General features: G+C 39.2%; 1 protein-coding gene across 2 annotated transcripts in view; it reads left to right on the forward strand.

Annotated features, from left to right (window-relative positions):
- The window catches only part of SERINC5 (serine incorporator 5), a 42831-nt gene extending 27274 nt beyond the window's left edge, over positions 1-15557 (forward strand). The window contains exons 6-12 of one of the 2 annotated variants that reach the window (XM_082191969.1): positions 746-957; positions 2240-2335; positions 3215-3341; positions 4849-4915; positions 7764-7803; positions 10523-10670; positions 11496-15557. In XM_082191969.1, the coding sequence (XP_082048095.1) occupies positions 746-957; positions 2240-2335; positions 3215-3341; positions 4849-4915; positions 7764-7803; positions 10523-10670; positions 11496-11643 (838 nt within the window). In that variant the 3' untranslated portion in view covers positions 11644-15557. The remainder of the gene's footprint in view (positions 1-745; positions 958-2239; positions 2336-3214; positions 3342-4848; positions 4916-7763; positions 7804-10522; positions 10671-11495) is intronic. The other variant, XM_082191970.1, reaches the window with a different exon arrangement.
- The last annotated feature ends 1624 nt before the right edge of the window (positions 15558-17181 follow it).

Here is a 17181-nt window from a genome sequence, read left to right on the forward strand (position 1 = left end):
ATCACAGTTTTTATCGCTGCAGAAAACTTTCACATGCATGGTGCAACAGTGCCTTCATTAGTCTTTTTCATTCCACAAATGTTAGAAGTGCATGAACTTCGGAAGAGAAAGAAACCTCTTGAGATTTCTGCATGATACTCAAATGCTGGGGGGGGCAGTATTTGCCTCTCTGAGGAGCCCTCAGCCCTTGTATGTGCTGATGATTGGTTGCTTCGTTGATGTGCGATTGGGTTTGTTGGTCCTGCGGGTGAGTGATTTTCACTTCCCCTACAAAAAAAGCTCAACAACTCTGGGCAATTTCCCCCCCATTTTCTCAATTTGGAGTCCCCCAAAAAGAGGGGGCATCTTATACACGGAGAGATATGGTAGTTTTTATGCTTCCTGATAGATCCTGTTCTGTTTCATTCTGCTGGACCCAAATTCATTTTCATGGAACCAAGCACTGACTTTTCTAGCCTTGAAGGTTCATCCTATAGCTGGTCACAATTTACTGTATTTTAATCCCTCCAGACATGCATAGACCATATCAGTTTGTGAATCCTGTATGTAGTAGGCCATGCTCACTTCAAATAATTAAGACATGGCTTGTTCTTTTTTAGAAATATCCATTGTATTAAACAATATAAATACAGCAAATTTGCCCCATAATGAACTATCCTCATGAGGATACCTTTACAATGAATCCATAGAATTCATTTGCTTTCCCTTCAGCTAAATACATGCTGCCCTTTCCTTTCCCCAACAGGACATCTGGCACAAGGCACAATAAGCTCTGGTATGGCTCCTTAGCTCTCGTGACTCTCATTTTGTACTCCGTCGCTGTTGGAGCTCTGATTGTGATGGCTGTCTTTTACACACGTGCCGATGGCTGCAATTTTAACAAGATCCTGCTTGGAGTCAATGGCGGCTTGTGCTTGCTTATTTCAATGATAGCCATCTCGCCCTGTGTCCAAAACCGTAAGCAAGCTCTTTTGGTCTGGTATTACTTTAACTGGAACTACTGTTGATTTCCTTGGCCGTAACTGAACCTCAATAGTAGAATTATGCCTGCGTTTTGGGACTTGTCTGTTTGTCACTGTCTCTGACCCAACAGCTGAATTTCTGTTGTGTAAAATAATCTGCCAGCACCCACTGTCAATTCTGACAGCCCATCTGTGTAAGCCTGCTGCATAGCCCCATCAGGTCACAGCACTGCTGTGGCTTACCTGCATGCATCAATTTGTCATATGTATTGAGAGGAAGGACTGTAGCTTAGTTGCAGAGCACATCCTTGGTGTGCAGAGGGTCCCTAGATCAATTCCTGGCATCTCCAGTTAAAAAGGGATCGGATAGCAGATGCTGTTAAATGCATATTTCTGAGAACCACTGCCATGCTAGACTAGAGGAATGAATAGGCAGCGTCTAGAGGAATCTTTGCATTATTATTACTAACTTACGGGTTGGAGCCAGACTAACAACACAATCCAAACCCAAGATCTACCAGGATGTGCAAGCTTAGAGTAGGCAGATCTTGGAGTGATGGGAGTAACTCAACCCAGCTGAACTGGAGCTAATCTGACTCAGCTGGCAGAAAAATTCATTCTTGGGGTGAAGCAAGGAGAGACTTAAGCCAACCTCTGTCAGCAGAACTTAGAGCACCAAAAAGGTTGGTGTAAATCAAACTCAATTTTAAAGGTTTGTTTTCCTTTTACCAGACTTAGGCTGCCTCAGCTGATAGTAGCTCTGCTTCTGAACAAAATTTGGAATAGGGATAACTTACACCATCTTAATTTAAGCCAGGATAAATTTTGCCAGCTTCCTGTTCTTAGAATTACTTTATTAGTCATGCTTATAATAGACTCATTGAAATCAGTGAGACTTAAGTTAGTGATAGTTTCACAGAGGTTTTAAGTTCAATGCTCCTCTTGGCCATTTATGTCTTCTAAGACTTGTTTATCTACTTGAGCCTTTAATATCAAGCCTTTGGTGACAGAAAACATTCAGAGATGTAAATGAGTTAGGGTAACTCTAAATCCCCCTTCCCTTTTGATAGACCAGCTATGAGAGCAAATTGTAACGTGTCTCTTACTTGTCACTTTTGGAAAAATCTAATTCTAAAAATAAAATAAAAATCGTAGTAGGAAATAGTGGGTTAGATCTTTTTTGTTAAAAAAGAGAAGATACATTTTCATTCTCTCAAAGCTTTTCAAAAATGTATTAAAACAATGATTATTAATAATATTCCTTTTTTTAACTTTAGGTCAGCCACATTCTGGCTTGCTGCAGTCAGGCATTATCAGCTGCTATGTCATGTATCTCACCTTTTCATCTCTTTCAAGCAAACCACCAGAAACTAGTAAGTTTAGTTTGGATCAGGAATTATATGTGCATTTACACCAATGGTCTCTACTTCACTTGTTAGTACTGTATACCGTTGTAGTATTCATATCAGGATATGAATCTATCCTATATAGTTCAGGCTATGCCAGCCTTGCTTAGCCTGGTCCCCTATAACTCTCATCATCTCTGATAATTGGCCCTGTTGGTTGAGGCTGAAGGAAACTGTAGGCTTAACTATCTGGAAGGCACCAGCAGGGGAAGATTAATATATATATATTAGCTTCAGCTGACACATAGAATGTAGAGTTTTCTTCTGTTTTATTTCTAGCAATTACAAAAAAAATATGAAATACTTTAATGTTTTGTTTGGAAAATGTTATATGATTACTATTGGGGGGTTTATTTTTAGAATATGATGTGTCACTAACTGAAAAAAATGAGAAAGTGTGTTTTGGGGGGTGTAGAGCAGGGATGGGAAACCTATGACCTTCTAGGTGTTGTTGGACTCCAACTGCCATCAGCCCCAATCAGCATGGCCATTGGTTAGGGATGATGGGAATTGTAGTCCAGCAACATCTGGAACGCTGCAGTTTCCCACCCTTGGTGCAAGTGTAATAGCTGGTTATTGGGGTGAGTGGGGGAAAGTGATGCTTTTCAGACCTTGCCATTTAGTCATAATGGCATGAATAAAAGTGAAGAATGAATGAATGAATGAATGAAGCAAACTGTAAAATAGAAAAGAACAACAGCAAGTTTAGCCTTTTCAGTAGTACACTGTGTTTCATTATGGATCATATAGATTTTATTAATTTAAAAATACAGTATTAGGATGTATCAAATCATCTAACTGAAACATAAAATGAGCCATGCTAATTGTGAATATATTTTTTTTAAGTCCTAGATGAGAATCAGAAGAACATCACGATCTGTGTACCTGAATTTAGCCAGGGGCTACAAACGGATGAAAACTTGGTGACTGGACTGGGTACTGCCATCCTGTTCTGCTGCATTTTATATTCTTGGTATGTCTTGAGTTGCAGTTGTAATGAAGTATTCAAGTAAAATAGAATTAGAAAACTTGCATCAGTCTACTGTATTTGGCCCTACAATTGGCAGGAAAAGTCTTACTGGTGGTGCTGTCACTGGGTGCTGCCCAGTTTGTGCTGACCCATAGCAGGGCCTTCCTGGTGATGGATCCCCATTTGTTGAATATTCCCCTTCCCCACTGTGAAATGCATCTTTCCATTGTGGTCAACATTAAAACATTCCTGTTCACCCAGGCATCTGATAGTTGATTGTTCCTGGCAATCTTAGCTGCTTTTAAATGCTTTTAAATGTTCTTAATGGTTTTAGTTGTTTTTATCTAATTGTCTTGTTTTGCTTTGTTGTTTCCTATCACGTTTCCTATATGGGAGGATTGAGGGGGCAGAAATTTAACTAATAAATACTTTTGAGGGAGGTAGTAGTTATTATTTGGCACCATTTCAACATACAGTTTGATGTATGCTAAATGTAAATTGGAGTGTGTAAATTATGAAGCCACCATATAAGTGAACAGTAAGGCAGGGAGTCCCCATCTATATGCTTGGGTCAGTACAGAGGTACCATCCTAAAGAGATGATGATACAATCTTTGTAGTTTAATTAGAGTCCATTAAGAGGCCATATTATTGCTGGTATTCTAATAGAAATTACTAGAGTAAAAATGTTTACACAGTGCATAGAGATCCATCATACCAGTATTATGTAATCTTCCTAATAGTGTTTCTCTAGTACAACATGCACATTTTTCCTTGCCTTGGTGTAAGAGGGCATTTACATACTGTTTCTCTCAAAGAACATGAATGAGTGAAATATGGCTCTAAAGTAGTACAAAACCTGTAAAACTGAAGTTTCCTCCCACTAGAGTGGTCTTCACAAAATCTGAATGGTATGTCTTTTTGGTGTGTAGTATGTTGATTTTGAAGAAACACTAAACTGGCTAAATATCTGCCCCCTTCATCTCGAAACCTCTAGTGGAAGATTGATTAAACCCAAGTTCCTGTGGGAAGAGTATGTCTGCCATGCTCATTCATATACAGATACAGGTTTTTACTGGGGCTGTGCACCAGTTTCAGCTGGTCCAAACCAAATTAGACCAATTTTGGGGTATCTGGTTTTGGGTTGGACCACCTGGAGCAATGCAGAGCTATCAGGAGGCGAAGCATTGGGTACAAAGACTGAAGGGGTCTGTTTTGCTGTTTTGCCAGTGTGTTCCTTGTTTTCTCTTATGTCTGGCAAACTATTAGGAAACACCATTTCTGCAGAGGTTTCTGGTTGCAGCAGGAGTCTGTCTTCCCCAAAGGGTCAACTTCTATTAAACAATGCTTTTGGAGCTATCGGGCCTCCTCTGTTCCACTGAATTCATTTGGGACTAGTGCCTTCCAGAAATTATTCAACCTATTGTTAGAAAAGATGTCTCTTCAGCAAGGCTGCTTCTAAGAATGACGCATTCCCACTGATTAATTTCTGCTTTCCTGTTTGTGTCTAGCTTGACCTCAACAACGCGTGCAAGCTCTGAAGCCCTGAGAGGAATATATGCCACACCAGAAACTGAAGTGAGTTAACATTTTTCTTTGTTCTGCAGTATGTCTCTTTCTGCCAAGTCCATGCACTCTTTCATGGAAAGTTCGATATGCTCCACACACACATTTGCAGTTTCCTCATTAGCATTTAAAAGATACTAGGTACAAGCATAACACATACTTGTTCTGCACAAAAACTCAGGGCTGTTTCAGTATTATTGTAGAACACGATCGAATGTTGGCATTGTGGTGGTCACATTGAAATAACTACAAACTATACCTGTCTTTGTTTTGCAAGATGTTTTTAAGCTTTGGTACTTGAGCTTTCTCCTCATAAGTCACTGATATCAAGCTCCTGTTATCTTTTAAGAACTGTAGCCCCCACAAAGCAGCTACAACCTGCTCCCCAAGTTCTCTGATGTGGCTAAAAGCTCCCAGGTTTCTTTGCCTGGATCTCGCTGGAAAAGTCTCACTTGCTCAGACTTACTGTTCTTACCTTTAGAGCTGCTACCTTGGTGGTGTGATGTCCCTCCCACAAAAGAAAAACCTTCTGCATAGCCAAACTTCCACATTACAGTGGTAACGCATGTATGCAAATGTCAGTCATGTGGTTTGACTGGATTTTGTGTTTAGTTCTTATGCCAGTGTATAACCAGTGGTGTAAGTTTCTAGGAGTTTGTGGTACTTAGCTGAAAATATGTTCAGGCAGTGCTGATCTCCAGTTGGAGGCAGGAACCTGAATTCAAGTGGTTATGCACAGGCTTAAGGAGAGTCATCTACACACAAAATTGCATATTTGCATTGTTGTAATTGCACCTTCTTTTTAAAAAGTTTGTTGTGCAATTCAAACAACTGAGGCTCATCTAGCAAATAAACATACCTTCAGAAAGTATAAACTGTGTGCTTCAAAGTATGGGAGCTGCCTAGTCCTTGCTCCCCCATACACACACTCAGTAGTGTGGTAGGGGGAGTGAGTGAAAATTGTTTTATAGCAGGATCTGTCTACAGAAACTTGATGCATTACATAGTTCATAGAATTTATGCACTAGTGAATTTTTAATGTGTGGCATGTTGCACTGGAACCACCTGTGGAGCAGCAATTAATGTATTTTTTAAAATGGAATAATCTGAAGTGACAAAACTGGTCCAGTGTTCATTGTGGCGATGTCAAGTCTATACAGTATCTGGTCCACAACGTCACATTATACCATAGTTTTTAACACAAGTAGTGTACTGGTGCACATTGCTCAAATGTTCCTGAGTTACTCCTCCCCTACTAACCCTTCCCTGCACTGGGGAGGCTGGTTACATGTGAACTAGCACTTAGGGTTTGTTTCCCTCAAACAAGCTATGATTGGAAAGCTGAGGTTCGCTTTAACATAAACTGTGGTTTAATGTGACTTGTGAACCAGTTCAGCATGCCAGATGTTCCCAGTGTAGATCAAATATGTTTGGAGTGACCAACTTCCTCTGATCCTTATTAAACATTTAGTGCAAAAATCTCAGGTTTGTTGTGCTAATAGAAGTTCTGAAAGCATTTAAAGTTAGAATAGTTTCAGATGGCAGCCAAAATACAGTGCTTCAAAGAAATGACAGCTCCTTGTGTGGGGCTTTGGCAAAAATGTAAGCTGGCTTAGTTCTTGCCATCGCTATGCTGCCAGTTTTGTTCTAGCTAGTTCATTTGGCCTAGCAGCAGCCTGAAATGTTGGCCATGTGATTTAGCACGCCTGTCACTTGCAAGCAGCACTGTCAGGGAGTGCTCTTAAGTGTGTTGATTCTCCTTTTGCTGAGTGAGAGACAACACAGATGGATTCTGTCTGGGACGAGAGTCCAAGCTGCGTGAGAGAGCCCTGAACCGTTGTACTAAAGTGGAGCATAATAGAATTACTTTGAGATCATTTGCTCTTAAAGAATGCTACAAGAACCATTGCATAGTAACATAAAGAAAAGGGTAGCAGCAGGCAGCTTATTGTGAGCTTCATTCTTCCCCGTGACAGAAGGGCTTTTGTCTCCTGATTAGAAATGTAAACATAATTCTTCAGCTGCATCTGTTAAATAGGAAGCCTTTCTTGCATCTAAACTATAGACTGTTACCCACATTATGGAGAGCTCTTGGCATGCATGGCAACATTGCTAATTGGATCTCTCAAGAATTTGCAAGGCTTGAATGTCTGATAAATCTAACCATCTATGTTGCCGTCTTAGACAACTGGAAGGCAAAAACTAGAGCAATTATCAAAAGTGTTTTAAATTTAAAACTCAAACAGTTATGGAAGCAATGCACAGAATTGAATTCCTACCTCAATAGCATTCATTGAAAGTATTTTGCCTGTGCCTGTGTCAGACTTAAGCATTCAACCATGTGGTCAAAGGAAAATATTTTTTTTATGTAGGTTAATGGCAAATAAAGCAACATTCCTGTGCTGCCTGGAAAAATAATAATTTGTTTAGAATATCACAATGTGGTGCTTTTTGCATTTTTTAAGAATTGTGTTTCTCAGTGTACCTCTTTTACCCAATCTCAGGAGAAATCCAAAATACTCTCTCACTTTTAAACTATTTCATTATACTGTGTTGCTTTCAAAAATTTGTGCATTTATCATAACATTTGTATGTGTGATGTTTTTTCTATATGAATTCTTGGTTTCCTGCCATCACCATTACTGAAGTCTTGCTATTTGACTTCATTACTTGCTAATGAAGTAATGAAGTCAAGTAATCTATGAAGTAATGAAGTCAAGTAATCTATGATGTAATGAAGTCAAGTAGTCTAAATTTATTTTTTGTTGTTTTGATTGAAAGCCCCTCATGTTTCTGCATGTTTAATTGTTTCTGTCCTGGTAAATGAAGCCTTCTCTTGTTTTCTGTATTTATGGTATAGGTGGCTCGCTGCTGTTTCTGCTGTACTCCTGCTGAAGATGGTAGGAATTCATTCTTTCATGCAACTCTACTTCCATAGTGATACATACAGTGGTACCTCGGGTTAAGTACTTAATTTGTTCTGGAGGTCTGTTCTTAACCTGAAACTGTTCTTAATCTGAAGCACCACTTTAGCTAATGGGGCCTCCTGCTACCGCCGCACCACAGGAGCACAATTTTTGTTCTCATCCTGAAGCAAAGTTCTTAACCCGAGGTACTATTTCTGGGTTAGCGGAGTCTGTAACCTGAAGCGTATGCAACCTGAAGCATATGTAACCTGTGGTACCACTGTACTACCTTGAAAAAGGGAGTGGGCTGCTTGTGTTTGTAGACAACTTCTTACCTTTTTGTGTAGTGTTTTTGTTTTGTTTTGTTTTTGCATTGGAATGGACATTTCTCCCTAACTAGTGCTTGCTTTCTCTTGTGAGGTGAGGGATGCAAGAATAGATAGGAAAGCTGTGGGGGCAGGGCATCCATTTCTCCGCCCCCTTTGATGCATAGAGACAGTTCAGTAAGAGGTAGTCAAAGTGTTTTCCCTGATGCATTCTGAGAACTTTCTGCACTTAGTAAATGGCAACAGCCAAACGATCCTTGGACTAGGAAGAGAGTGGTTGTGTGCGATTTGCCCAGTAAACCCAAGAATGCCGGCGATACAAATAGCTGTGTGACATATTCTGCTCAGAGCTAAAGGCTGTATACTCCAAATGTTGGCGTAGGGCAACACTGTAAGAAACCTTAAATGCATGTAAAACCAAAGACACATAGGTATTATGGAACACTTTCTATCGAAACGCATTCCATCTTCTCAAAGGGTGGGCTATTTTTATTTTACTTTTTAGATTTCACTGTGGTGTGTGGGGAGAGTAGATATGTATAACTACAGGGAAGAGAGTCGTGCAACTTAAAATAACAGTTGCAACCACAGGGATGTTAATTACAGGCACTGCTTTTCAAAGAGAGAGAACATCTGTGGATGGAAAATGGCATAGTTCTTTTCTTGCTTATGTGTTGGTGTGGTGCATATAGTAAGAGATTGAACTCCTGTTTTGACTTGTTCTGTTCAAACCATACCCATTCTAACATCGCTTGCTCTGCTCCCAAATAGTTCTATCTCCCAGTGATTCATGCCAGAGAGTGGGAAGAGGATGAGCACATTACAGCTGCCCCATCCAGTTTTGTTGCAAGCGTCACTTTTTTGTTCTGCAATACTCATAGTGCGCAAGCTCTCCTGAATGGGGAACTATATATAGCATGTGATTGCGTAAAGTTTCATGACAGCTGCAGTAATTTAATTGTTTGGGAAATTCCCAACCTTGCCTTTCTGAGGAGCATGTAAGTTTGTAAGAAAAGGCTGTGACTCATAGCTTTTGAGAGTCCCTGATAGACACTCAAGTAGCAACAAGCCCCTCTTCCTACAGCTCCAGGCAATGGTTTCCAGAAGTCCAGATACTAGAGTACAAAATGTGTGAAGAGCATCATTTTCCAAAGGGATTGCACTTGAATCAGTTGCAGGTTTTGCTGGCAGGGCAGACCCTTACTCATATTGGGCCACAGATCAGAAATATTTTTTTCTGGCAAAAACTGTATTTCATACATATTCTATTCATTAACTGTGCTGTTTGCATGCATTCTCTTCTCTGAAATCTATTCCCGAATACAAACAGTAACTTACAATGCTGTGTTGAATCTGGGAAGATGAACTGAGCACCAGGCTAGGAGCTCTTGTCACCATAAATTGACAAATAAATGCTTCAAGCAGAGAAAGGCAATAGCACAGTGATAGAGCATAGCATTTGCATGCAAAAGTTCCCAGGTTCAGTTATTGTAGCCCCCCAGTCAGACTGGCAAAGGCTTCCCCATTCTAGTGGAAGCCTCCCTTGGATCCTAGATCCCTCTGCTTACAACTGCAGGTTTCCATTATTCTCAGAATATGACATTACCTCAAAATCATTTGATCTCCAGCCTGACAGCAGTGTGCCTGCCTAGCCTTCACATCAAGCTATAGACTTGGTTCTCTTTTATTTTTGCTCCCCCACACCTTATGTCTCCTCCTCAGCCTGGGTTGTGCTTACTTCACCTGTCCAGAAGTTTGAAGTTCCTACATTCCACCTTCAGTAGGGAGCTTTTACCTCCATGAGAAGTGCATGTCACACAACTGCAAGTTGCTTTGGAAAATCCACTAATAGGAGTTTTACCATTAGCTGAATGACACTGTTGGATACAAGCCAATGTAATCTTCAATTACATTGTACAACAATGAATATTGCAGAAGACAAAGCAGACAAAATAAACCAGTTACTCTCAGACAGGAAAACTGAGTCAACAGTAATAAACTCACACCTTTGAGTTCATTTGAACCCAAAGCCCTGCCATAATAGAAAGAGCTTTAGTTTTATATCTTTTCATATCAAGAAGGAGCCAAACAAACATCCTCAGTCAAAACATTAAATTAAAATGCAACTTTTTCCCTTGGTTACATTCAGTACCTTGATTTTTCTTGGCCCAGAATAACAAGGCCAGTGTCTTCCTTACGAAAGTCCATTTTAAATATAATTAATTTCCCAAAGACTATAATAAGTGTGTTCGCTTGTGCTTTTGTATGACCTGAAAGATGAGTGCTCTTCCTAAAATCTGCTTGTTTTTCAAAGTAAATGAGTGGTGTTGAAGATTTAGGCCTGAACCAAATCTTAACATTTTTCTTATATGTGTTTGGTTTCACAGCAGATGTTGAAGAGCCTATTGGCAGAAAGAGTGGCCAGAGAGTAATTTATGATGAAAAGAAAGGGACTGTATACAGCTATGCTTATTTCCACTTTGTGTTCTTCCTGGCTTCTCTCTATGTGATGATGACGGTCACCCACTGGTTTCAGTAAGTCACATTCTTGGAGTAAAGGGTTATAGCACTGAGTGGATATGCTACCATAGTGGCTTGGTGCTCAACAGGATATTCCTGGCTAAATCTCAGTTTACCCACAAACCTACTTTGTCTTAGTCTCACTCCTCTGCTTCCCTGCAGTATGGGGCTAATAATACTGGCCTGTCTTGCAAGGCTGATGTGAAGATTAATATGTAATTAATATATATGCAGCACTTGAAATGTGCAATATAAATTATAACCATTGTTTTGTGTTATGTGTATTTAATATCCTGTCCTTGCTGAAGTTAGCTTGTCTTGATTTGAATGGTGATAAACTTAGCTTACATTTGAACATGTCAAAGCACTGCAACACGTGAATGAAACTGTAGAACGTCTAACAAAAATATGCAACTTATTAACATCAGTTTCATTTCCAGAAGACTGAAGATTAGCCAATGTGATACAAATTAAAAATATATTAAGGGGCAGGAAATAAGTAAATTGCATGACCCACCAGTCTAATTTCTGGCCCTGCTAAATTGGTTAAATGATTAAGCATGAGTAAGAGTGCGATCCAAGAACCTTTTCCTGAAGTAAGCCCCATTGAATTCAGAACATTTCTGAGCAAATATGCATAGGGTTGCACTGTAGCTAGAATGATTAAACAAAGAATAATGAAATGAACCTTGCAGAAGATGAAATTATTTATTGAAATTCCACCTCACTTTTCTCAGCATGGCTTCTGCAAAACGAAGTCCTGCCTTATCAGCCTTTTATAATATCAACAAATGGATTAGCCAACTCATTTACACCCATCTCTTATTTTTATCTTTCTAGTTATGAAAGTGCTGCAATTGAAAAATTCTTTGCTGGAACCTGGTCAATATTCTGGATTAAGATGGCTTCCTGTTGGGTGTGTGTCCTCCTCTACGTTTGGACTCTTCTGGCTCCTTTCTGCTGCCCAACTAGAGGATTCTCAGTGTGAAGCTGTTTCTAGTACAAGTCCATCAGCTTAGGGAATGGCAAAATAAATCTGTGTACTAGCTATCCTAACCTTGATGTTTAGGATACTACATTAACTCTTATGAAATCACACATGTAGAGTCTGGTTTTGAAAGCTTATTTACATTACGTGAATTAAGAGAGCCTGGAGAACAAGTTTAGTTAAAAGTGGCACCTCAGTCTGGAAGTCAAAAGTTATGGATTCTCTTAAAGATAATTGGTGATAAGACTGATGCTGACATGTTACAGTCCTCGCAGACATTGATCCCCACTTTTTTTGTTGACAAAGAAACCAAACCCGTAGATAAAATTACAAAATGGAACTTAAAACTTCACTGGGATGAAGATGTTGTCATGGGCGGGAACGACATCAGCTTGAGGTTTTTTCCCCCCTCTATTAGATGCTCTTAGTAAATTATTGGAAATGTAGGTTGTGGGTGAAAAGGATTTGTGGGTATAGAAATATTTATTTATGCTATTAATGAAAGGCACCTTTATGGATCACTGGGTGACATGATGTAGTATCTGAAAACCTGACTGGGATGCAAGACACTGTAAAGGTTGGTGCAATTGAAAGTTGTTATGAGTCACTCTGGGAGTGAATGCATCTAATAAAATATTCAGAACAGAAGCAGTGAGCAACAAAATACAAATCTGCCTATAGCTAGCCTAGTAAGTATGGAGAGTTTCCCTTTTATTGCAGGGGTTGTTAAGAGTCTACAATGTGTAAACTTATTTAAAATTGTGATCTAATAGAGTTTAAGAAATCAGGTAAATACTTATATTGTAAAGTATCCGTACCCTGAAAAATAATCGGGAATGTTCAGAATTTGTTTACAGCAGTTTCTTTTTTAAAAAAACAATCCATCACTTTTTTGATCCCAGATTTCATCCCTAAATACGTTTTGATGTGATTATTTTATATCAATTATGGATAGAGGATTACAAGGAGACAAAGCAAATTTAACTCACTGTAATATCTTCTATTTCCCATGCCTACCAAAGTCCGCTTAGTGAGTTTTTCTTTACTAGGATCAGAACTAACTTTTTGCAAGCCCTTATATGTGAGTGGAGTAATGTTGCAAGAGAAACGATAATGATTACAAGGAGGTCATAACTATTTAGTGCACAAAGCCTGCAATCCTATACACACTTACCTGGAAGTAAGAGCCATATAATAAAATAGGTCTAGATTCTGAGTAACCATGCCTCAAATTGCGCTATGTACTATTTTAATCAATAATGAAAGGGCATGTGTGCTTCACATATTAGCATATTGCTTTTTAGATTCATTTTAATGTTAATGCATGCCAGTGTCTCCGATGAAAATTAATGGCAATAATTTAAGTAGTAACATTGTGCTAACTGTGAAGCTAGCTGTGGTATCTCAACTGCCACGTTCCAGTAAGTTGTTTTGTTTAAAAAAGCAAATCAATGTAGTTCAATTGTTAAAACAAAAGGTGCATGAGTAGTGGTTGTGTGGTCCACCTAGGAAATGCTTTGGCTATTGTATTAACTGCAACAGCTGCTTTTGTTTAATATTTCCTGATAATTGGAGATGGCAGCCATCTGTCATTGACAGAGGAGTGTTGCTTTTCAGAGTAATGAAGACTCCTTAAACTTCAGTTCCAAGGTTTGAACCAACAGATATGGTCACTTTTCCTGTTTTATCTTGCTTAATTAGTTACTTATTTTTCCCCTACTAGTTTATGCAGGGCTTAGTGAGTTCTATAGGGCTGGTTGGCATGCATATATAGAGGAGCTGCACGTTACCAGGGCTTTGTTGATTGAGCATTCTGAAGCAGAAAGCATCAGCAAAATCCTAAAGCAGCTTAATAGGAGAAATTGATCCAATCGGGGGAAGCTCAGTTTTCACCAGCCAGATCCTTGAGGCACCTGTTTTTACTGTAATGAATTCAGCTTCTGTGTTTAAAGCTAGGGTGGCTAACCTGTTGGACTCTACCTCCCATGGGGACCAGCTGGCCTGGCCCACAGGCAGGGATGATTGGAGTTGTGGTCTTGCAGGATCTGGAGGGCCAAAGGGTAGCAACCCTTGGTTTAAAGAGAGTGATAACATGCTTTGGAACACCAGTCTCCATGTTTCCTCAGATTACTTGAGAATTTGTTTTTCTCTAATCAAACAGAACAGCCTTTGCTTTTTCAAGCAAGCCTTTTCTAATTGATGCTACTTTAATTAAGTTCTGGCTATTGGACCACTGTGAACCCCTAGATGTCATCAGTCTCTTTATATTAAATGTTCTTGAAAAAAATTATGGGGCTTTCATTCTCTCAAACCTTTGAGAGTGGTACACACAATGGAAGAGTTTTAAGGCTTATTAGACAGCATAGTGTCTTGCCTTTTGAGTGTGCTTAAAAGGGCAGCTGGGATAAGCTCAGGAAGATGAAATGGTGCTACTGTTTAAAAGTGACCTTTATCATCTCCAGGACTTGCTAGAATAATTCCTTGGAGACTTCACTAGCCTCTGTATTCTGATGTTTGGAGAGAGAGAGAAATGAACCCTTTAATGAAACAATAGCAAATGTAAACTGCAAATGGTAAAGAGATGTAAAATGCTGGTGCTCAAATATGACCCTGCGAAAGGGAACCCCAGGGACCATTTAAAAATGTACTGAATTTCTTACACTACTGACTCCTTTCCTTACTTAATGTGTCTTTGTACTTTATAATCTGAAGAACAGCACTCAAAATAAGAATGCTTCATGCATAAAGATGAGGGGACAGAATTATGTCCAATTGTTTACAACCCTTTTATTGTGCGATAACAGAGTTGGCATGTTGGGTTATTTGTTTTTCCACGTGGCTTTTAAAGGCCTTAAATCCACTGACCTTACTAATAACCATGGCTAACAATGCAGCTCACACTATCCAGCATCTATTTGTGCTACTAAGTGCTTTATCACGAAATTATAACTGAGAAAAAAATGTTATATATATATATATATCTCCTGGATTCTCTTAAAACCTATTCAGTTGACTTTTCCTGTAAAATCAGTGTGTGATAATTCTCATAATTCACAAGTCATTTAAACTAGATTTGCAAAAACTACATTGTCAAATTTGAAATCTTTCTAGCATTGAAATGCCCACTTTAAAGAACTGTTTAGTTTGGGCTACAGCAGCACTCAGACCACCTGCTTTTGCCAAAGAATTCTCCTACAGAAATTAAGAATATTGTGAAAAGGTAGAGGAAAATCCATTAAATGTCCACAATAAACCTTATGCTTTATTTCACTGTGTGTGAAATAAACTATTAAATGTTTCTTGGCAGTGTTTGAAAGCAAAGAAAGTGTGGGGCACAATCTGTTGGGAAGATCTCTTGTACAAGCTGTTGATATGAATGGCAGCTATGCAGGAGCTCAGATTCCAGTCTGTACCCATTCATTTCAATAAGGCTTCCACACAAAACTTCCTGGTGGAGTTGTAACCAAGCAGCCCATGCTCTCTCCAAATGTACCACCAACTTTTAATATTCTAACTCTCTAAGTGTTCCTTTTATATATTTTTATCTGCAATGTTTTTTCATGTCAGTTTTAAGGAATGAATTAAGAATAGAACATAATTCATAATGGGTTTTTTAAAGATTTTCAATTTTTAAAGTTTTTTTTATACAATCTTGTTCTTTTTTCAGTTTCGGGGAGGAGGGAGTTCAGAATTGTAGCTCAAAGAGGTTACCGTCTGAGTCATGTAACTTGTAGCAGTTTTAAGACTATATGGATTTGTTGGTTTTTTAGTTGTTTGAGAGAAATCTTAAGTGTAAAACAAGCATTGTGTATGGTTTTTAAAGCATTTTGTTGGGTTTTCTAGGAATATTGAAAAAGTATTATAGATGTAATTGTTTAACTGGCCAATAAAGTATCCTTTGTTTAAAATTGCAATGGTTTTTTTCCCTTTAACGTCTCCTCCAGACTGTATTTTATGGGACTCATACTGGAAATTTAGGTTTGAGCAAATGAAGTAGGTGAGAATGCTCTTACCCTGGCATAACAAATCCGCTTTAAAACCCCCCACAAAACCTGACTTTTTGCAGGTTGGAATGTCCTGATACCTAGAAATCCATTTTGATCAGTTAGTTTAAAGCTGCTATACCATTTCAGCTTTCATTAAATGGTCAATGAATTAATTTATTACATTTCTATACTGCCCTTCATCTGAAGTTCACAAAGCAGTTTATAACATAAGTGCAGAAAAACATAATAACGAAACCAATAAGTTGCCCCAAATGGTACTGATGGTGCCCAGAAGACCTGACTCACTGAGAATGTCCCTCACTCATTAACCATTGTTCCTTGTTCAGTCCAATATCTAGGTGCTGTGTTCCATCAAATATTTCTTCCAGGTGTGTATCACCGCATTGATGCTGTGTCTTAGGGGACTTACAGGGTGAGTGGATGGGGAACAAGATTCCAAAGCCTGCTCTTGGGTACGTTCAAAATTAAATAGCAATGGTTGTGCTAGCAGGAGAAGCTAGTGCAACAAGACTGTTCCCTGCTACCCCCCTCCCCCATCTGCCTTCTCAGTTGGCTCTGGAAGGTCAGGAAGATCCTCAGAACAGCATTGAGTGGGTGGGAGGAGAAACACTTGCTGCCTAAATGATTATATTCATGTGCTGTTCAATTCCATTCCAAATACATAACAATGCATTCCCAGAGCAACCAGTCAGCCTTACACTGGCAAAAATAATAATGCTGAAACCCAGGTTGAGACAATATGTTGATTCTATACTGTGCCAATTTTTTTAAAAAAAATATTCCCATGATTCGATGCCTGGTTTTTCAAAAGCATATATAATACATTTATTTTTTCCTATGTTCCTTGTGTTCCTTGAATAGCATCGTTGTTGTTGTTTAGTCGTGTCCGACTCTTCGTGACCCCATGGACCAGAGCACGCCAGGCACTTCTGTCTTCCACTGCCTCCCGCAGTTTGATCAAACTCATGCTGGTCGGTAGCTTCGAGAACACTGTCCAACCATCTCGTCCTCTGTCGTCCCCTTCTCCTTGTGCCCTCCATCTTTCCCAACATCAGGGTCTTTTCCAGGGAGTCTTCTCTTCTCATGAGGTGGCCAAAGTATTGGAGCCTCAGCTTCAGGATCTGTCCTTGCAGTGAGCACTCAGGGCTGATTTCCTTCAGAATGGATTGGTTTGATCTTCTTGCAATCTATGGGACTCTCAAGAGTCTCCTCCAGCACCATAATTCAAAAGCATCAATTCTTCGGCAATCAGCCGAAAACCATAGCTTTAACTATATGGACCTTTGTTGGCAAGTTGATTTCTCTGCTTTTTAAGATGCTTTAGATAATTAGATACTTAGCTTTCTGACTCTCTTTATAGTAGTAAACGATGGATGGCCTATAATTTTTGCATATTTTTTTAAAAAATTATATGAATGAGTAAATGTCAGCGAGCTACAATTTAGGATGCATTAAATGTTGTACCTACATACCTGCACCTCTGCTCACAAGGATGAGGGCAGATCTTAGGGCCTTCCAGATGTAGCATGGC

This window comes from Podarcis vaucheri (assembly GCF_965113315.1).
Source record: "Podarcis vaucheri genome assembly, chromosome: 11".
In the NCBI taxonomy this organism is placed as follows: Eukaryota; Metazoa; Chordata; class Lepidosauria; order Squamata; family Lacertidae; genus Podarcis; species Podarcis vaucheri.